The 22,608-nt window shown below is 42.5% G+C and overlaps 1 protein-coding gene across 1 annotated transcript in view; it reads right to left on the bottom strand.

Moving 5' to 3' along the window:
* Positions 1-2,076: 2,076 nt before the first annotated feature.
* The window catches only part of wrnip1 (WRN helicase interacting protein 1), a 52,155-nt gene continuing 31,623 nt past the window's right edge, over positions 2,077-22,608 (bottom strand). The window contains exons 4-7 of the mRNA XM_055651787.1: positions 13,364-13,596; positions 11,967-12,122; positions 10,045-10,124; positions 2,077-2,739 (exon numbers count right to left, since the gene is read on the bottom strand). Of these exons, the coding sequence (XP_055507762.1) occupies positions 2,533-2,739; positions 10,045-10,124; positions 11,967-12,122; positions 13,364-13,596 (676 nt within the window). The 3' untranslated portion in view covers positions 2,077-2,532. The remainder of the gene's footprint in view (positions 2,740-10,044; positions 10,125-11,966; positions 12,123-13,363; positions 13,597-22,608) is intronic.

Here is a 22,608-nt window from a genome sequence, read left to right as displayed (position 1 = left end):
CCGGAAACGTCACCCATTCCTTCTCTCCAGAGATGCGGCCTGTCCCGCTGAATTACTCCAGCATTTTGTGTCTATCTTCGGTTTAAACCAGCATCCACAGTTCCTTCCTACTCCATTTTCATAATATTGCCTTGTTCAGTGCTTCGCCAAATGAAAGGGAAACAATACTCTTGACTTACTCCTAGTGTAGAAACACCAGCTAGCTTTCCCACTTGGACCTGAGAAAAACTGTAAATCTCATCTGCCTCAGCCAAGAGCAACCAGTAGAGTGCAAGGGAAACCATTTAATGTTCGACATTGGTGCAAAAGTACGAGTGCACACATTTTGACGTACTCAATTTACTCTTGCCCTTTCAGCAGCCCTTGAAGGCCAATTTCAACATCTCAAAATAAAGCTTCATCAAGATTTATTTTGAATTCAAGGACACAGCTTGAAACTCAGAGTTGACGCTTGCTATTTATTCCAGTTTCACTATTAGCACCTAATATGAATGATCATGCCAATAGCTCTGCCATTGCTCAGCTTTCCCGATGGGTTCAGTAAACCTATCTCTAGAATGGATGAGCCAGACAGGACGGAAAGTTCCCAGTCAGTGCCGAGTAAGCTGTCTGCCTTGGGTGACGGTGGAGGCAGGGAACTACGTTTGGGTTCACCCTGGTGCAGGGAGGAGGAAATAAACTTAGCTAAAGTTTCCACTAATCACCGTTCGGTGACAGCTGTTGTTATTTGCAGCTTTGGAAGTAACACGAGAACCGAACTGGTATCCCCATGTCCCCCAAATTCTAAGGTTGGACAATCTACTGATGTTGATTGTCAAAGGTCACACGTGAATAACAGCTGCTGGAGTAAGAACTGAAGGTTGTTCTGCACGTGTAACAACACAGTCCAGTAGAATCACTCCTTTTTGATGGGTAGGCTGGCAATTATCATATTCGCTGAGATTTGTTCAAACGTACTTATAATCTCAACCTGTCCAAAATGCTATCTTAGCCCACAACATAGCAGGAAAAAAAAAACTTTTTTTTTGAAAAACAGAATAGTTTGGAACTTGTATTAAACTATTACAGATCTGAATGACAAAATATCTCCTCACGAGCAATGAATGGCTTAAGTTGCAATAATTCCCTCTAATCAGGTTTTATGCTATAAAACAGTAGATTATTAGCCATCATTGTAGGCTAGAGTTTACACTCAAATGAGATGCTCAAACTCACTGTTAATTTCCAGATAAGCAACACTTACCTTGAGAAATCAAAGGAAACACACCTTGAGGATTGGCACCGACCGATAGCTGAATCAAACACACCACTGAGGATTGGTAAGCCCCGGAAAGACAACAGGGTCTTCTGTGTCTCAGAATAACTACAGGGTGTTCTGTATCGTAATGCAATCACACGGGACTGGCCAGAACACGCCATACAGAATTTCTCTATTCAGTTAATACAGATTTCTGGTTTAGCTGGAACTGTCACATGGGGTAAACACTTTTCATGTTTCTGAATGCTGAGATACTCCGCTCATATCCCCCCCATCCCCCAGCTCTCTGTCAGTTATATCACTCCACTGAAACTAATGGGAAAGTGCTCCCTGTGGCCAATCTAATCTGATACAGGATGCACCATGTGAATTCCCCATCCCGAGTTATGGGAGGTGGCCAGACTTTGCTATCCGAGTGCACATTGAGCAGTAATTTTCAGGATAATGTTAGCTGTTTCATTATTTACCTACAAAGTATGGTCCTGCAGATAGTGGGAAGGTTTCAATAGTTCTCAACAACTAATTTCCTTTATCAATCATTTTTATACCAAGTGTAAATATTTCTCTTTGAATGCGATATTTTGGATGCAATTTATAAAACCTCATCTATTGCCATATCACATTTAATTTGTGTTAGAGACAACAAGCAATGAAGCAAGTTTGAAACTTGAAGATAAATATATTACAAACATCAAGATAGAAAGTATACTATTAAACCAAGTTGCTGAACACATTTTGAGATTTTGGCATTGAAAATGAAACACCATGGGCATCCAGTTATGAACACTCAGCATGTAGATTAGTGACAACTCGTGCAAAACTATAAAACACATTTTATTTCCAACATTAACACCTCTGGGTTCTCTCTTAATCAAAATATTACCACATTATTGTTTAAGTTCCTTCCATGAACAACTCTGTGAAAGTTTAGTGGTGCTGTTGTTGCATTCAATTCACTTTCGGGAGAAGGAATGGGTGATGTTTCGGGTCTCTCCAAAGATGCTGCCTCTCCCGCTAAGTTACTCCAGTTTTTTGTGTCTTTCTTCAGTTTAAACCAGCATCTGCAGTTCTTCCTTACAGTATATAAAGTGAACCTTGCTGTTTGAATTGCTAGCACCTTCAGCCAATTCCATACAACATCATCTCTCATTGGACAGAATTTGTTTCACAGCATTATTGTTTAACATTAGTAAACAAATACAATCTGTATTCATTAGATGCAAGGAAAGTAACCTATTATAACAAAGCATCTAGTCTTTTGTTAAACACGTTTGTTAAACATTGTTTGCAGGGTATTTATACCCCTTCCCGTAGCCAAGATCCTTCATGAGTTTTGTGGGTGCATTTCTTAGATGCAGTGGGACAGAAGGCAGGGGTCCTTTGTGGTTCCTCACAGATTCCTTAACAGCTCCATACGCCATGTATATCTCAGTAGACTTTGGTGCTCTAGCTAGATATACAACACACTGTGCCAAAATAACCTGGAGGATAAAAGAAAGAGTTAATTACTGACTCTTAAATGTAAGCAAACGTATTCCTATTGCCATCAATTGAAGTATGCCTCACCATATAATGTTCAATTGAATTAAAAAAAAAGTTTAATCTAATCAAGTGTGAGGTGTTCCATTTTCGGAGGTTGAATGCAAGGAGAGAGAGTATACAGTTAAAGGAAAGACCTTTAACAGCATTGATGTGCAGAGAGGTCTTGGAGTCCAAGTTCAGAGCTCACTGAAGTTGGCAACATAAGTAGATAGGATGCTAAAGAAGGCATATGGTATGCTTTCCTTCTTTGCCAGGGGCATTGGATCAGGAAGCCATGATGCACTCTATAGGATTTTGGTTAGGCCGCATTTGCAGTATTGCATGCAGTTCTGGTCGCCCCATTACAGGAAAGGTGTGGAAGCTTTAGAGAGGGTGCGGATGGACTTGGATCAACGTCAGAGGTTGATAGAAGTATAGAAAATTATGAAATGCATAAATTTATGCATATCCTCGTAAAGAGTAAACAGTCAGAACCTTTTACCCAGGGTGTTAATGTCCAACACTAGAGGGCGTAGTTATAAGGTGAGAGCAGCAAAGTATAATGGAGATGTGCGGGGCAAATTATTTTTCACACAGAGGATACTGGGAACCTGGAACACATTGCCAGGATTGGTGGAGGAAGCAGACATGATACTGGTGTTTAAGTGGCTTTTAAATAGGCTTTTGGAAAGGGAGGCTCAGGGAAGTGCAGAGATAGGTGCAGATCATGTGCACCGCAAATGAGTGATCATCCAGATATGCTTCTCCCCCCCCATCCTCCCCCCCCATTAGTCCCTCTGTGGCAAGAAGGGTTCTCCTCATCTCGGTTTTGGCCCGAAACGTGACGACTATTTCCTTTCGCATCTCCATAGATGCTAAGCCGCACCCTCAATCTGAGTTTCTCTTTCTTCATAAGACAGTCCTGAGCAAATTTCTGTGTACCTGAGTTCAGATATGTATCATGTCCAATAGACCAAATATTGTGGGGTCTCACCAAGACCCTTCCTGTGCAGTACTGTTTGCTATATTCTATTCGTTCTATTAACGTGACTGGTGTACCATGACACTTCTCGCTCGGGAGAAACCGTTTACATTCCCGTTTTTTGCCACCAAAATGGATAACCTCACATTTATCCTCATCATCAAACATTTGCCCACTCACCCAGCCTATCTTCGATATTCCTCAACTTTAAGTACGGTACCTTCAATTTAAATTATTTAAATATTGTAAATAGAACTGTTTAACAAATGCAAATGAGCTCCTAGAAGAAACTACAGCAAATTTCACACAGATAGTAACTTTAAGTACGGTACTTTAAAATATTTAAATTAGGAAAACTTTATTATTTAAAATTACAGCAAATTTACTCTGGGAATTCTCTGCCACAGAAGGTAGTTGAGGCCAGTTCATTGGCTATATTTAAGAGGGAGTTAGATGTGGCCCTTGTGGCTAAAGGGATCAGGGGGTATGGAGAGAAGGCAGGTACAGGATACTGAGTTGGATGATCAGCCATGATCATATTGAATGGCGGTGCAGGCTCGAAGGGCCGAATGGCCTACTCCTGCACCTATTTTCTATGTTTCTATGTTTCTATGAAAGCTTACTTCACAGTCAAGGCTGATTGTTCAATGCAGCACCAAGATTGTGCTAAAATACTTAATGGAGGTTTCAACTGATGCTGAATTAATCATAAAATATCACTTGGAATAAATTCACAACCTGCCCAACCTCTCCTTATAGCTCAGGGCCTTAAGTTTTGGCAACATCCTATAAAAGAGAGGAGGCGTTTGATAGCCAGATAGTTGGACCTACATATTGAATACTATTATATTAAATATTGAATACTATTTATTAAATACTATACCACAGGAACAGGCCACTCCGCCAACTATGTCTTTGCCGTCCTTTGTCCAACCATCTGGCTATCATAATAACTTTATTTGTTAAGCACCTTAAAAAACAACCAAAGCTGACCAAAGTGCTGTACAGAAAAAGAAAATAAGCAAGACATCATAAAACAGGCAGAACAACAGAACATACAGCTAACACGAGGCGCATAAATTACATACGAAAATCCAAACAATAAATTAAAAGACATAAAACACGAGTACGAACCACGCAGCAAAACCAAGCAAATAAAGTAATTAAATAATTCGACACCCTACTGGTCTACAAAGGCCACGGAGAATAGATATGTCTTCAGGAGTGACTTAAAAACAGCTAGAGAAGGGGCCTGTTTAACGTGGAGAGGCAATTCATTCCACAATCTCGGAGCCGACACAGCAAAGGCACGGTCCCCTCTGAGCTTCCGCTTAGTTTAGAGTAGGGGAATGAAGAACCAAAGGACATAGTCTAAGGTGGGAGGGGAAAGATTTAATAGGAAAATCTGTGGAGCAACGTATTCACAGTCGAGAATATGAATACCTCCCTTTGCAACTGGATCCCTGACTTCCCATCAGCAGACCTTAAAAGGTGCGCATCTCAACCTCGACAACAGTTCAACCACGACAACATCTCAACCTTGTTGATCATCAGCACGGGTGCACATCAAGGCCGTTTGCTTAACCCCTGCTCTTCTTTCCTTACGCCCATAACTGTGTGATTAAGCACAGCTCCGATGTCATCTCAAAAGTCTCCAATTACAACACTGTGGTTGACTGAATCACCACTGGTGAAGACTCAGCATATAGGAGAGAGATAGAATACCCGATTGAGTAGTACAACAGCAACAATCTTAGTTTAGTTTTGAGATACCACGTAGAAACAGGCTCACCGACACCACGCTAACCGTACACGAGTTCCATGTTATCCTACTTTTGCATCTTACATAGTAGGGGCAACTTACAGAAGCCAATTAATATACAGACCCACACGTCTTTGGAATGTGGGAGAAAACCGAAGTACCCGGGGAAAACCCACAGGAAGAATGTACAAAGTCCATATAGATAGCACCAAGGTTAGGATCGAACCTGGGTCTCTGGCACTTTAAGGCAGCAGCTCTACCGCTGTGCCATGGTGCCACTCAAAGTCAACAAGACCCAGGAACTGATTCCAGAAAAGAGACCACGCTCCAGTGTTCAGCAGAGGACCCTTTAAATTCCTGGGGGTTAACATCTCGGATGACCTGACGTGGACTCAGCCCATATATGCAACCATGAAGGCGTGCCAGTGCCTCCACTTTCTTAGAAGTTTAAAGAGATTTTGCATTTCTCTGAGTCTTAATTCTTTTTTTGGTTATTTCTTTATGATACATTAATATTCTTTTTGCACTAATGTCTTGCATTATTCTGCGTTTTGCACTTATTCTTTAATTGATTGTTGGATTTATTGAGAGTTACCCAGTGAACTTCCCAACAAAGAATTCCATTGCACCCTGGGATATGTGAAAATAAACTAATCTGATCCGTTAAGTTAATTATTATATTTTTGAGAAACAATCTTCTCAAATACCAGGAAGCAGTAAAATCTGCAAGAACAAAATACTTTTCCGCCCTTATTTCCAAAAACGGCCATAACTCCAAGGTCCTTTTTAGTACCATTACCTCTATCATATGTCCTGCCCCAGTACCAGCTTAGCTGGGTCCCCTACTAAGTGTGAAGAATTTATTACATTTTTCACCAGCAAAGTTAAGACCATCAGAACGAATATTTCCCCTCCCATCCGTGACCTAGCTGTCTCATTGGTCTGTTCTTTAAAATTAGACTGATTCCAACCCGTTACTCAACCCTCCCTTGTAAAGCTGGTCACGACCATGAAACCTGCTACCTGCCCCCTTGACGTTGTCCCCTCTGCCCTTCTGAAGAATGTCATTACAATAGCCGGTCCCAACATCCTCGCCATCATCAACAGTTCTCTGGCCACTGGCACTGTTCCTACCTGCTTCAAGCAGGTGGTGGTCCAGCCCCTCCTGAAAAAACCTAACCTCGACCCCACCTTGCGTAGCAACTACAGACCTATTTCGAAACTGCCTTCCCTTTCAAAGGTCCTTGAAAATGTAATTTTAAATCAACATGCCTTACCTATACCAAAATACCATCCTGGAAACTTTCCAATCAGGTTTCAGGGCCCACTACAGCACAGAGTCTGCCTTGCTGAAGATACATAACGACCTACTTCTCACCATTGACTCCGGCGACTGTGCAATCCCGCTCCTTCTCGACCTCAGCGCAGCATTTGATACTGTCGACCACACCATCCAAATTGACCGTCTCCGATACGGGGTTGGTATTGATGGCACTGCCCTGAGCTGGTTCATCTCCTACCTCAAAGATAAGAGTTCCTCTACAAACATAGACAACTCTTTCTCCTCCCCAGCTAGCCTTTGCTGCGGGGTTCCACAAGGTTCCATCCTAGACCCCATTCTCTTCTCCTTGTATATGCTCCCCTTAGGCCATGTCATTCAAAGGCACGGCATTTCCTTCCACTGCTATGCAGACGATACACAACTCTATCTCCCCCTGAAGCCCAACAACGATCAAATCTTAGTGTTTAAGAGGGAACTGCAGATGCTGGAGAATCGAAGGTTACACAAAAAAGCTGGAGAAACTCAGCGGGTGCAGCAGCATCTATGGAGCGAAGGAAATAGGCAACGTTTCGGGCCGAAACCCTTCTTCAGACTGATCGGGGGCGGGGGTGGGTGGGGATAAGAAAGGGAAACTCCACTGCTCTCTTTCCCCAACTAACAAGGGCGAGTCCCCCTAGTCCTCACCTACCCCACCAGCCGTCTGAGGTCATCCTTCTCAGTTCGCCCCCTCCAACGGACTCAATCAAAATCTGCCTTCCGCAAAGACCGCTCCCTCCATGACAATTCTTCCCTTCCCTCTCGGTCCACCCCCTCCCCGGGCACTTTCCCTTGCAACCGCAAGCAACTTACCACCCCCCCTACTCAAGGACCTCAATCGTCCAGGTGCGACAGAGGTTTACCTGCGTTATTGCCTCTAGTGTCAGCAGATCTATTTGAGACCAAGCGTTGAAATTTTCGCCGAACACCTCCGCTCGGTCCGCAACAAGTCACCTGCCGTGGCTCAGCACTTCAACTCCCCCTCCCACTCCGCTCCGACTTCCCTGGGTCTTCGGACAGATAGCTAAAATTGGAGGAACAGCACCTCATATTCCGTTTGGGGAGTCTGCACCCCGGGGGGCATGAACATCGAATTCTCCCAATTTTGTTAGACGACCTCGAAAAGATCATCCACACATTTATCCTCTCCCCCCACCTCGATCCTCCTGCAACTCCCTTTATCAGTCTGAAGAAGGGTCAGCCCGAAACGTTGCCTATTCCTTCGCTCCATAGATCCTGCTGCACCCGCAGTTTCTCCAGCTGGTACAAAACGCCTCAGCCTTATCCACTGCCTCGAGGATATAAAGTGTTGGATGGTCCAGAACTTCCTCCAAAACGAGAGTAGGTCAGGTCACCTTCTCGGCCCCTTGGATCAATCAAAATGATAGCCAGCCTTGGAAGCTTACCCCACTACTCAAACTCACGTCAAAAACGTTGCTGTGATATTTGACTCCTTGAAATTTGACAAGCAAGTCAATGCCGTGGTAAAAGCTAGCTTCTTCCAGCTTCGGAATAGCTAAAATTTCAAGTTTAACGACTCGAAAAGATCTCCACACATTTATCTCTCCACTAAACTCCCACTGGCATCAAATTTTTTCCCTGTCCCGCCTGCAACTGCCCCACGACCCTGACATCCGAAAAAGGGGACCACATCACCCCGATCCTGGCCTCTCTCCACTAGCTCCCTGTGCGGTTCCGTATAAACTTCAAGATCCTTCTTTATGTTTACAAGGCCCTTAATGGGCTTGCCCCCACCTACATCAAAAGACTGCTTACACACCACACCACCCCCAGGTCCCTCAGATCGGCCGACTTGGGGTTACTGAACATCCCGCGGTCTAGGCATAAGCTCGGGGCGACCGCGCCTTTGCGGTTGCAGCTCCGAGACTGTGGGACAGCATCCCTCTTTCCCATCAGAAGTGCCCCCTCCATCGACTCTAAGTCGAGACTTAAAACTCATCTTTACTCTAAAGCCTTTCTTGACGTCCTCTGAGGGAGGGCTATATGTATGTACTTAATCTATGAACCATTGTTGTATAACGTTAGTACCTCCACCAATGTAAAGCACTTTGGTCAACGAGAGTTGTTTTTTAATGTGCTATAGAAATAAAATTGACTTGACGACTTATTGCTGTTTGTTGGGCGTTGCGGAGCATAAAATTGACCGCTGTTCTTTGTGCATTACAACAGTGACTTAAAATTTAGAATTGTGTTGCAAGTTTATATATCCTATGGAAGAAACAATGCACCTCATTTTACTTCGCTCCATAGATGCTGCTGCACCCGCTGAGTTTCTCCAGCTTTTTTGTGTAACCTTCGATTCTCCAGCATCTGCAGTTCCCTCTTAAACACCTTATTTTACTAGTGTAGCACAAGCCTACGACATTTTTTAAATTATAAACGTTCTTTTGTTGTGAACTTTAAAAACACCATGTTGCTGTTTAGGAAACAGGGAGGAGATGGGTCCTTTTGTATCATTATCCGAGTATGAAGGCATTCCCTTTTTGTTGCTATTAGGATTCAGAATGTTTCCAATCTGAAATTTATTTCCTAATAACACATAGACTTGGAAAGTTTGCAGATGCACTTTTTTTTAGATTCTGTGACACAAAGCCTTGAATTGATATTGTTTTTGGAAACTAATTATAACAAAGCATGTGAGCTATTCATTAAAAAGAAAGGTCATGGCTTCGGTCCAAATGTATAAAATAATCTCCTAATCCAATGGGTCACAACTTTCGAATTTAGGTCCAAGATCATGTGAAATATCTCGGCCCTTGCCAAGTTTGAGCAGTTCCGTCAAATTTCTCAAAAGGGATTGTGAAAAATTATGAAACAGAAATGCAATCAAGCGCTTTCAAATGTTTCAAGCTAGCTGCCTACCTTCTAACCCATAACGTGTGCAGTTATTGTGGTTAAAACACTAAGCTTTTGTTATACTATGAACTACTGTGGTATGATGTCTGAAACTCAAAAGTGATGATCTTTTTAATCAGCCACATTAAAAACAGTGGCATCAACAGCACTCCTCGGACTTTAAGTACATTAAACATTTTGAAGCCAATTCAGCTACCAACGATCTAATGTAGAAGAATTAAGCAGGTAGCCTTAAAGAGCATACTGCAGAGCAAAGGAATTTGTAAAGTACAAGATAATTATGTTCCTGATATAAGTACACATGTAGGATTAACATATTAAAATACCTCGCATTCAGGCATCCCTATAAAATGACACCCTTGGTAAGCAGATACTGCCTGGGTCAAAGCCAAAGGATCTGCAAGTCCTATAAAAGATCAAAAAAAACGACAGCTGAATATAGCATTTTTCATTCAGTGTAAGCATTAAATCTTTATTTAAAAATAATACAAATATAGAGTAATGGTAAGAATTTGAAATAAGGATGGTTTCAGTGTCTGAAGCCTCATGAGTATTCTGCAAAGATTTTGCAATGCAAATGATACACTAGAGTCAGTCAACAACATTTTTACCCATCAGTCAACAACATTTTTACCCATCAGATGTCGCTGGCAAAAGTAAACAAATGAAAAAAAAAAGTCAAATAGGAAGAAGAAGCTCCCAAAATAATAGGAGGTAAATGTATCTTGATGTAAACCATGGTTGACATGCTCCATAAAGTAACAATAGCAAATTTGCAGATGACACAAAGCTGGGTGGCAGTGTGAACTGTGAGGAGGATGCAATGAGAATGCAAGGGTGACTTGGACAGGTTGGGGGAGTGGGCAGATGCAGTTTAATGTGGATAAATGTGAGGTTATCAAAAACAAAAACAGGAAGGCAGATTACTATCTAAATGGTGTCAAGTTGGGAAAAGGGGAAGAACAACGGGATCTGGGGGTCCTTGTTCATCAGTCAATGAAAGTAAGCATGCAGGTACAGCAGGCAGTGAAGAAGGCGATTGGCATGGTGGCCTTTATAACAAGAGGAGTTGAGTATAGGAGCAAAGAGGTCCTTCTGCAGTTGTACAGAGCCCTAATGAGACCACACCTGGAGTATTGTGTGCAGTTTTCGTCCCCTAATTTGAGGAAGCATATTCTTGCTACTGAGGGAGTGCAGCGTAGGTTTACAAGGTTAATTTCCGGGATGGCGGGACTGTCATATGCTGAGAGAATGGAGCGGCTGGGCTTGTATACTCTGGAGTTTAGAAGGATGAGAGGATATCTCATTGAAACATAAGATTATTACGGGTTTGGACACGCTAGAGGCAGGAAAAATGTCCCCGATGTTGGGGGAGTCCAGAACGAGGGGCCACAGTTTCAGAATAAGGGGTAAGCCATTTAGTACGGAGACGAGGAAACACTTTTTCTTACAGAGAGTTGTGAGTCTGTGAAATTCTCTGCCTCAAAGGGCAGTGGAGGCCGGTTCTCTGGATACTTTCAAGAGAGAGCTAGATAGGGCTCTTAAAGATAGCGGAGTCAGGGAATATTGGGAGAAGGCAGGAACGGGGTACTGATTGGGGATGATCAGCCATGATCACATCAAATGGCGGTGCTGGCTCGAAGGGCCGAATGGCCTACTCCTGTACCTATTGCCTATAAAAGAGATATATCTATATAATTAAATCTGGCTCCCATCTGGGCAAGTTGCATCGTAAAATCCAGGCAAACTCAATCTTAAGGGGGTTAATTTTCTTAATTGCAGTTAGTTCCAATGGAATCTGATGTATCTAGACTGGAAATTAAGGAAATCTTTGGAGAGAAATGCTGAAACAGAATGTCATGAATTGAGACAAAAATAAAATTTGAATCAGAATCTCTTTGCACAAAATCTATTCATTATTTCCTTTAATGTTTATTTCTGGTGTTGTGGTGATAAAAGATTTTGCAGTGACTATTTTCAATCCCGGGGTGCTTTGAGTCAACATATATAGTAACACTAAAATTGCAGCTCTGTTATAAATTAGTCAGAACTAGGATCTAACCTAGCTGGCCACCAGCAACTAGTTTGTGAACCCCAACACTGCTCTCATTATCATTTAACTAGAAGTGAAACAGAAGTAAAACAGAAGCAGTCCATATGAAGGACAAAATATTTAATTGACTATTCAGATAAGAAACGTTCTAAAATTTTAATTTGGCACAGTCAGATAATGTACTGCTATTCTTACCTATATCTTCACTGGCAAATCGTATCAATCTCCGTGCAACATACAGTGGATCCTCACCGCCCTCCAGCATCCTGGCTAGCCAGTACAGGGCAGACTTCTCATCCGAGGCCCGCATGGTTTTGTGCAATGCCGATATACAGTTATAGTGTTCCTCACCTTGCAGGTAAACAAGTATCACATGATGATTGACGAAGTGACTTTCGTACTATTTATCTTGACTGCTATTTAAATGGCAAGCATCTCATAGTGTGGCTCTGCCAATGTCCCATCGGTGCTGAATTATTCCTGCTCTGCTGGAATTACTACTTCAGAAATACACACTACTAGTATACAGGCATCTTGCGTTAAACGCGGGGGTTATGTACATGAAATGCAGCGCGTAATTCAAATACGTGTAAATCAAACATACATGTGACTACCTTATCTGCAGTAAATTTGAGCGTGTAATTAAAAAAATACGAGCTTGTAAATGGCACTTTGGTTTTAAAGGAACAAGCATGTTAGGTGGCATTTTGGTTGCAAAAACAGGAAAGCTATTATCTAAATGGTAATGATTACCTAAATGGTGGCCGACTAGGAAAAGGGGAGATGCAGCGAGACCTGGGTGTCAAGGTACACCAGTCATTGAAAGTAGGCATGCAGGTGCAGCAGGCAGTGAAGAAAGCGAATGGTATGTTAGCTTTCATAGCAAAAGGATTTGAGTATAGGAGCAGGGAGGTTCTACTGCAGCTGTACAGGGTCTTGGTGAGACCACACCTGGAGTATTGCATACAGTTTTGGTCTCCAAATCTGAGGAAGGACATTATTGCCATAGAGGGAGTGCAGAGAAGGTTCACCAGACTGATTCCTGGGATGTCAGGACTGTCTTATGAAGAAAGACTGGATAGACTTGGTTTATGCTCTCTAGAATTTAGGAGATTGAGAGGGGATCTTATAGAAACTTACAAAATTCTTAAGGGGTTGGACAGGCTAGATGCAGGAAGATTGCTCTCGATGTTGGGGAAGTCCAGGACAAGGGGTCACAGCTTAAGGATAAGGGGGAAATCCTTTAAAACCGAGATTAGAAGAACTTTTTTCACACAGAGAGTGGTGAATCTCTGGAACTCTCTGCCACAGAGGGTAGTTGAGGCCAGTTCATTGGCTATATTTAAGAGGGAGTTAGATGTGGCCCTTGTGGCTAAAGGGGATCAGAGGGTATGGAGAGAAGGCAGGTACGGGATACTGAGTTGGATGATCAGCCATGATCATATTGAATGGCGGTGCAGGCTCGAAGGGCCGAATGGCCTACTCCTGCACCTAGTTTCTATGTTTCTGTTTCTATTTCAAAATGCATAAATCAAACACGCGTAAAATGTGAGATGACTGAACTAGAAAAGGTTTTCAATAAATGAATTTACCTGCTCGATCATACAGTAAATGTGACCTTTGAAGTCCTTCCTTTATATGCGTTTCTTTAATAACAATGTTCTTTATTGGAGTATTTTGCTGCCCATTGTTGCTCAGTGGCTTTTTAGCTTCTGCAATTCTTGCTTGAATTGCAAGATGAAGTCCATTTAAAGCTGCCCTCGCATCACCGTCACAAAGGTAAGCAATGCTCCGCACGGCTTCACCTTCAATAGAAATCTGAACTCTGAAAAGCAAATGTGAAAATTCAAGGAATGTCACCCCATTCTTAGCAAGCTTTTAAAATAAAGACCTTCCTTTATATCAGTAGGAAGGAACTGCAGATGCTGGTTTAAACCGAAGATAGACACAAGATGCTGGAGTAACTCAGCAGGACAGGCAGCATCTCTGAAGAAAAGGAATGGATGATGTTTCGGGTCAAGACCCTTCTTCAGAAGAACTAATTCAGCCAAGTTACTCCAGCATTTTGTGTCCATCTTCTTTTATATCAGCATACTTTCAGGAGATGCCAAAGCATATTGCAACCAATTTAGTCATTATTGTATTGTAGGACCTCTAGTAATCAATTGGCATAAAGATGACAAAAACAGCAGTGAAAATTAGTGACATAATCAGGTTTTCCAGCAATTTTGAGCTTGTTGTACGAAGACCAACTTTCCTTTCACATATCAACAAGGAACCCAATTCTTAATTATAATGTGTATATTGTGTATATAAATTGTAAAATAGGCATCAGCGATGTTGAAAGAAGCAAAGATATCTTCATCATCACACCACTGATAAACAAGCTACCAACACAGAGATGGACATACATATCACCAGTTGTTAACAATGAGGGAGAGGTTGATGTTTTGACACTGTTACTAAGCTCTCCATTTCCTGTCTACTTCTTTGCTTAGAAAGAACTGTTGCAGTCAAACAAGATTCAAGACGACAATTAAATGTCGTTCATCTAACTCAGGGGTTCCCAACCTTTTTTGTCCTGTTTACCCCTGGCAACTTTAATATCACATAACAATGTTATTTCACTTATTTATGAACAGCTAATGATGAACAGATACCAGTATACCAGAACCAAACATAGTTGTCAATGAGAAAAAATATGTACAAATCCAGAATCAACAAATTTACCCCCTAAGTAGGTGAAATTTACCCCAGGTTGGGAACCCTTGGTCTAACTAGTCGAAGCTTCTCTCTCCAGAATGCAAAATCATTAGGAAGTCAATTGATTGGGGCGTATGAACTGGAATAGGGTTGTAATGTTGAAATGATCCTCATGTATTTGACATGGCACAAGAAGCACATAAAACAAAACCACTCCCATCTCACGCCAACCAACAATCCAACCAATTCAGACAGACAGACAGCACAACACAACTTCCTCTCTGTTGTAGGACCAAGTGATGTATAATGGGTGTCAGTATTAATAAATTGAGCAGAGCTTCTGTACAAATCTTAGCATTTTAATGATCACATCCCTTGAGCCTTTGCCAACCATTTCCCCATTCCCACAGGAATGCATGTTGCCCATTATTGCAGTGAATCTGAAAACTTGTCCAGCATTGATGCAATTATTTTAGTCAATATTAGAAGCTAGAACGTCGACATGTGCAGCAGAAGAAAGACTTTTTGGCCCACAATGTCTGTGCTGCACATGATGCCATATTGTACGGTCTTTCATCCTCCTCCACGCCCACAGGTGGCAAGTATTGAGCTTGTAATGTGACAGCCCCTGAACAACGACAGTGGAAGCCTCCCCCTCCCTCCCTCCTCCCGGCCTCGGCATGCGGGAGGGTTTGTTTTGAAAATGCGCCGTTAGCGGTTTTTGCAGGCAGCGGCCCTGATCATGGCGGGCGGGGGGCCGGAGGAGGAGATGGAGCCGCCGTCGCTGTTTGGGGGCCGTCATTCGCAGCGACCCTTCGTCATCCCGCACCTAGTATCTTTCCCAAGCAATACAGCCGTCACCGCCGACACAAGATGTCACGTTCCTTTTCTGCAGAGATGCTGCCTGACCCGCGGAGTTACTCCAGTTTTTTGTGTCTATCTTCGGTACAAACCAGTAACTGGTTGCCAAGCCGGGCAAAAAGTGTTTAGGTTGCCCGGCGGCACTTTTGAGTGGTCAATGGCACCCGGGCAACCGTTAATTTCAAGCCCTGCTTATTACATCTTATCTCATCAATGGGATAACACTGATTATTTCCATTTCAGGTGTGGCATCAGCATATAGCCAATACAATAGATGAAATGCAAAAATATCCTCAGAGCTTTAGCTATGGAAATACCAGTTAATCTAAGGATATTAGTTTGGTCTACTTAGAATTTAGCATACAGTTTACACCATGAATGGTAGGGCTCCAAGGAGTATTGTAGAGCAGAGGGATCTACGAATGCAGGTACATAGTTCAAAAAGGCTTTTGACACATTGGTCTTCATCAGTCAGAATATTGAGTACAGAAGTTGGGACGTCATGTTGCAGTTATATAAGACGTTGGTGAGGCCGCATTTAGAGTATTGTGTTCACAATCTAGGCACCATGTTATAAGACAGATATTAAACTTGAAAGAGTACATTTATGAAGATTTTGCCAGGACTCGAGGGTCTGAGCTATACGGAGAGGTTGAATAGGCTCCATTCCTTGGAGTGCAGGCGAATGAGGGGTGATCTCAGGTGTATAAAATGAGAGGAATAGATCGGGTAGATGCATAGAGTCTCTTTCCCAGAGTAGGGGAATCGAGGACCAGAGGGCATAGGTTCAAGGTGAAGGGGAAAAGATTTAATAGGAATCTGAGGGGTAACATTTTCACACAAAGAGTTGTGGGTGTATGGAACAAGCTGCCAGAGGAGGTAGTTGAGGCAAGGACTACCACAATGTGTAAGAAACAGTTAGACAGTGTATGACAGATTTGGAGGGATATGGGCCAAACGCAGGCAGGTGGGACGAGTGTAGCTGGGACATGTTGGCCAGTGTGGCAAGTTGGGCTGAATGGCCTGTTTCCACACTGTATGACTCTATGAGCTCGATCATTACTGTTTCTTCATGCCTGAATACTCAGAGCCAATTGGTAATGCTGGAGTTTCATCCAATGTTTAATTGGATTAATGTGCTGCTAATAAAAGGGCAGAGGAATGTCTTATGAACACTAAGTGTTACTGGTTTTGGCAATATTACTTTCTACATTCCTGTACACTAAATGAAGGCATCCTCATCCCATTTACATACCTTCAGTTCATCGACCACAATTCATATTTGATTACAACACTTTGCTTATCTTGCAGTTGATAAATTCCAATGGAAAGGAAAGAGTTTGGAACGTCATAAAGCTGAACCTTTTTAGCAGGGCAGCTGAACTTGTCATGCAGTCAACATGTTTTTGAACGGGAGAATATCCAAATTCCTGTTCTGGTAAATGCACACGAACAGCTGTGTTTCTACAAAATCTCTTGCTGATTCACAACTGATACCATACCCAGCAGTCCAAGGCCAAGTCTGAAACTTTAGTTGGCTCCAAGGCATAGTCAGATTGTCTGCTCGGCTAAAGAAAGTTTTGTTTTGCAACCTCTGATGTGCATTGGAACACGGACAATGCTTTAAATGTGATGTAAGCTTTCAATGTAGGTATTAAATTTACATAAAGTTTACAGTAAATTTTAAAAATGCATTAAGCGAGAAGGAAATCATTTTTGGAAGGAATCTATGTTTATGTTTTTATGTTTACTGTTAAATTATTTGATGTTGTGTCTTACTTTATTTGTGTGCTGCAATGGCAAGTCAAATTTCACTACACCAATTGGTGTAAATGATAATAAATGTCCTTTGTATCTGAGATGGAATGGATGGGAAATTGATTAAATAAGGGCACAAATCATAATTTGCAGTTACCCCATATTTATTTGTGCAGATGAGGACAGTGCATTTCTTGAGGACAGTGCATTTCTTGAGGAGAGTGCATTTCACAATTGGTACAGATCATGTGTGCTGAAGCAATGGATTAACTACCATAGAATGTGCACAAAGCTTTTAAGGAGATTTTCGTGGAAGAGGTGGTGGGCAGGAAAACTGTCCAGTTATCAGCTTCGGTTAGTGGGGAATGCAGCTTTCGGTCAGGAGGTTTTCCAGAGAGATATTCTGCGGAGCAGCATGTCAGTCCAAGGGGACATTGCTTCACTGAACTGAGTGCTAGAAGTTTAACAACCTCAAATGTACAATGGAATGAATAGTATCCCAGTCTCTTATAAACTTCTATGTATACGTGAATTAAGGTAATCAGTGCTTTACCCTTCAGATTCCTATTAAATCTTTTCCCCTTCACCTTGAACCCATGTCCTCTGGTCCTCGATTCCCTTACTCTGGGAAAGAGACTCTATGCATCTATCCGATCTATTCCTCTCATGATTTTATACACCTGAGATCACCCCTCATTCTCCTGCACTCCAAGGAGTGGAGCCTATTCAACCTCTCTGTATAGCTCAGACCCTCGGATCCTGGCAACATCACACAAGATCTCCTTTATTTAAAGTATTCACTCAAAATGAGTGAAAATCTAAAATGGAATAAATCCATAATAAGCCATACATGGTCTTAAACTTTCAATTTCTAGTTACTTAATAAATGGATGAGAACATACTTAATATATTTGGATGAGAACATACAGGGCAAGATTAGCAAGTTTGCTAATGATACAAAAGTTAGTGGTTTTGCAGATAGTGAAGATGGTTGTGAACGATTGCTAGGTGGGTAGAGGAATGGTTGATAGAATTTAATACAGAGAAGTGTGAGGTGTTGTATTTTGGGACGTCGAACAAGGGCAGGATCTACACAGTAAATGGTAGGCCTCTGGGTAGTGTTGTGGAGCAGAGGGATCTAGGAGCAAAGATCTTAGAGCAGAGCAAGATGGGTTACTCTCACGCAAACGCGTAGTGCGCTCATGGGCAGATTCATGGGTGATTATAGGACCCGGTTTAGCAACCAGCCCCCGTCATGTTATTCCGCCTTCTTGCTCCGCCATCTTGTTCCGCCATCTTGCTTCCAGCCAAAGAGATCTTTGTTTCCGCAGCGGGGAGAAGAAGTGTGCGGCCCGGGGAGAAGAAGTGTTCGGCCCGGGGCAGCGGGGAGAGGGAGTGTGGGGCCCGGGGAGAGGGAGTGTGCGGCCCGGGCAGAGGGTGTGTGGGGCCCGGGGAGAGGGTGTGTGGGGCCCGGGGAGAGGGTGTGTGGGGCCCGGGGAGAGAGGGGGTGCGCGGCCAGGCAGAGGGTGTGTGGGGCCCGGGGCAGGGGGAGAGGGGGTGTGGCCCGGGGAGAGGGAGTGAGCGGAGCGGCCCGGGGCAGCGTGGTGAAGGGGTCCGCAGGGGGAGAGGGGGTGCGCAGCCGGGGCAGCGGGGAGAGGGCATAGGGGGGGGACGGGGGGGCAGGGAGGGGGGGGGGGGGGGGGATAAGGCCTAATGTGTGTGAAGTTGCAGGTAGGTTTACAATGTTTCTTATTTAATGTCCCTTGTCTAGTCTGAAATAAAGTTCATCATTGGATCAGAAGAAATATAATTGTGTGTGTTATATGATTATATACATTTATATCACATTCATGTATGTGTGTTTATAAACATTTTATTCTTTAACAAGAATTAACAGAATTATGAACTAACAGAATTATGAATCTAACCCTATATCACACACAAAAACTTTCCCCGGGCGAGTCGGGTCGGGTCGGGTAGGTTCCGGTTACTACAAAATCAACTCAAACACTGCTTGTGAGCCATTTAAAAAGAAATGATTTAAAAAACATTAAAAAAAGACAATTACCAGAGTCAAATTTTATTCTTGACAAGAAGTATGAACTGACAGAATTATGAATCTAACCCTATATCAAACACACAAACTGTTGCCCCGCAACATTGATTACACTGCGAGTCGGGTCGGGTAGGCTCCGGTTACTAAAATGGGCGGGGGAAATGCCCAGGATCCCCTCCGTAGCGTACTACACGTCAGCCCATTGTATTTCGCAGGACCTATCAAACACTGCTCTAAGTTCTTTGTCTAGGATTTAAAAAGCATGGTTTAAAAAAGGTCAAAAAAGCAGGTTACCAGATAAGGTGGTCAAAAAAGTATGCTTTGACTTTTCCCTTTGGTGAAAAAGAAGTGTCCCCACCCACCACCCCCGCCCCCGATCAGTCTGAAGAAGGGTTCTCGGCCCGAAACGTTGCCTATTTCCTTCGCTCCATAGAACTGCACCCGCTGAGTTTTCTCCAAAACCCTCGATTCTCACAAGCATCTGCTGTTCCCTCCGCAAACATTGATTACAAGTTGGGAGTCATGTTACAGTCGGGTACAAGTAGGCTCCGTGAGACTGCTAAAATATTGTGTTCGTTCTGGGCACCATGTTATAAGAAAGATCCGTAGCTTGACTACACGTTCAGCCCATTGTATTTCGCATTTATGAGCCTATGTTAAACATAGAAACATAGAAACATAGAAATTAGGTGCAGGAGTAGGCCATTCGGCCCTTCGAGCCTGCACCGCCATTTAATATGATCATGGCTGATCATCCAACTCAGTATCCCGTACCTGCCTTTTCTCCATACCCTCTGATCCCCTTGGCCACAAGGGCCACATCTAACTCCCTCTTAAATATAGCCAATGAACTGGCCTCAACTACCCTCTGTGGCAGAGAGTTCCAGAGATTCACCACTCTCAGTGTGAAAAAAGTTCTTCTCATCTCGGTTTTAAAGGATTTCCCCCTTATCCTTAAGCTGTGACCTCTTGTCCTGGACTTCCCCAACATCGGAAACAATCTTCCTGCATCTAGCCTGTCCAACCCCTTAAGAATTTTGTAAGTTTCTATAAGATCCCCTCTCAATCTCCTAAACTCTAGAGAGTATAAACCAAGTCTATCCAGTCTTTCTTCATAAGACAGTCCTGACATCCCAGGAATCAGTCTGGTGAACCTTCTCTGCACTCCCTCTATGGCAATAATGTCCTTCCTCAGATTTGGAGACCAAAACTGCACGCAATACTCCAGGTGTGGTCTCACCAAGACCCTGTACAACTGCAGTAGAACCTCCCTGCTCCTATACTCAAATCCTAAATTACACTGCGAGTCGGGTCGGGTAGGCTCCGGTTACTAAAGGGTGTGAGCTATAGGGAGAGGTTGAGTATGCTGGGTCTCTATTCCATGGAGCGTAGGATGAGGGGAGATCGTATAGTGTACAAAATCATGAAAGGAATAGATCGGGTAGATGCACAGAGTCTTTTACCCAGAGTAGGGGAATCAAGGACCAGAGGACATGGTTCAACGTGAAGGGGAAAAGATTTAATAGGAATCCGAAAGGTAACTTTTTCACACAGAGGGCGTGGTTGAATGGAACAAGCTGCCAGAGGAGGTAGTTGAAGCTGGCACTATCCCATTGTTTAAGAAGCACATGGACAGGTACATGGATTGGACAGGTTTGGAGGGTTATGGACCAAATGCAGGCAAGTGGGACTAGGGTAGCTGGGACATTGCTGGTCGGGTTGGGCCAAAGGGCCTGACTGTCTGTCTATCTAAAATTTAAAATAAAAATACATTCAATTAAGTGGTAATCATGAGGATTGGACTTTGGCAATTGGGCAATGTAGAAAACAGTTGCTGTTTTGTGGATGAACTGCACTATAATAATTTCACCATACAACCACAGCAGGAGTCTTATATTGTTAAGGCAGAGTTGGATCTATTCATAATAAGCAAGGGAGGGGTAAAAGAATATTGGGGTAGACTGTAATGCTATGATATGATTGCATCAATCATAACTTTACTGAATGTCCGAGCAGACTTAAGGGACTGACTTAAACTACTATTAATTTATGGGTGACATTTTGGGTCGAGCCCTTCTTCAGACTGAGTCTGAAGAAGGGTCTTGATCCAAAACGTCACCCATTCCTTCTATCCAGAGATGCTGCCTGGTCCGCTGAGCGACTCCAGCATTGCCTCTTTCAGTGTAATCCAGCATCTATAGTTCCTTCCTACCTATTAATTTATATGTCCACATATATATTCATAAATGCAATAAAATTGAAGACTAACACTTAACAAAAAGAATCAGGTAAGAAAAAAAATCAGTGGTGGATTTAATGCACCCTCAGGTCTCTTTGCCCAAGTTATAGAGTTCTTTACTTTAATGCAAACATGTGGCAATGCCTTTACTAAAATTACCATTATTTTAATGAAGTAATATTTTGGAATATTTATTCTTAGCACCAAACACCTCCTCTGGTGGATTAAATTTGTACTAATGTAGCTTCTTTCATTAGTTTACCACAGACACCCGCAATGTTTTAAAAAGAAACATTCAATAACTAGGCACTAAAATCATTAGAACTTAGATTTTAGATCGAAGAACTCATAACTTAGTGTCTGAAGAAGGGTTCTGACCTGAAGCATCACCAATCCTTTTTCTCTAGAGATGCTGCCTGACTCATTGAGTTACTCCAGTACTGTATCTATCTTAGACTTATTAATATACTTGTGTTGAGAGAGGTACTTTTAGATTTAATGCAAGAATTGCCATCCCCATTTTTACTGTGAAAAAATCAGAGAACAACACATAAAGACCACATGTGCAGGAAGGAACTACAGATGCTGGTTTAAACCAAAGATAGACACAAAAAGCTGGAAGAACTCAGCGGGACAGGCAGCTTCTCTGGAGAGAACGAATGGGTGACGTTTCGGGTCGAGACCCTTCTTCAGAATGAAGAACATGTCTGTTGTCAAGAAAATAACAAGTCAAACATTCTTAATGACAAAATGACAAACAACAGAGCCATGTGCTATAAATAGTTGAGACATTTAAGGTTGCAATCTAATCCTGACGGGTCAGAGAACAGTTGTAAAAACTACATTTATCTTTGCCGTAACACGAGCTGCTAGATTAAATACTTCATCTAAACACGTCACAGTGAACATCTATCTTTATCCTCCAGATTTTATTTAAAAATAAATCCCGTTAAGAAAATTATTTTTTGCATCTAGCTTCTTATATTCTGTTTAAAATGTGTGGTGATTGGCACAATTACCTTCAAAAGTTGATAAACAAAGTTTTTCTTAATGTGTTCATGTTAATGCAACTGTCTTAGACATATTGTTAAAATTGGCTACAGCAACAGTCTCAATTGACACTTGAGGCAAGAAGCTATAACACCGTCAAGCTTCCCTAAACACTGTCTGAATGCCAATGTTTTATTCTATACCCCATGTTAGCCTGCAGTCCAAAATAG

The sequence above is a fragment of the Leucoraja erinacea genome, chromosome 2, assembly GCF_028641065.1.
Source record: "Leucoraja erinacea ecotype New England chromosome 2, Leri_hhj_1, whole genome shotgun sequence".
Classification (NCBI taxonomy): Eukaryota; Metazoa; Chordata; class Chondrichthyes; order Rajiformes; family Rajidae; genus Leucoraja; species Leucoraja erinaceus.
The sequence above is the reverse complement of the archived record's forward strand: the minus strand, read 5'-3'. Positions and strand labels throughout refer to the sequence as shown.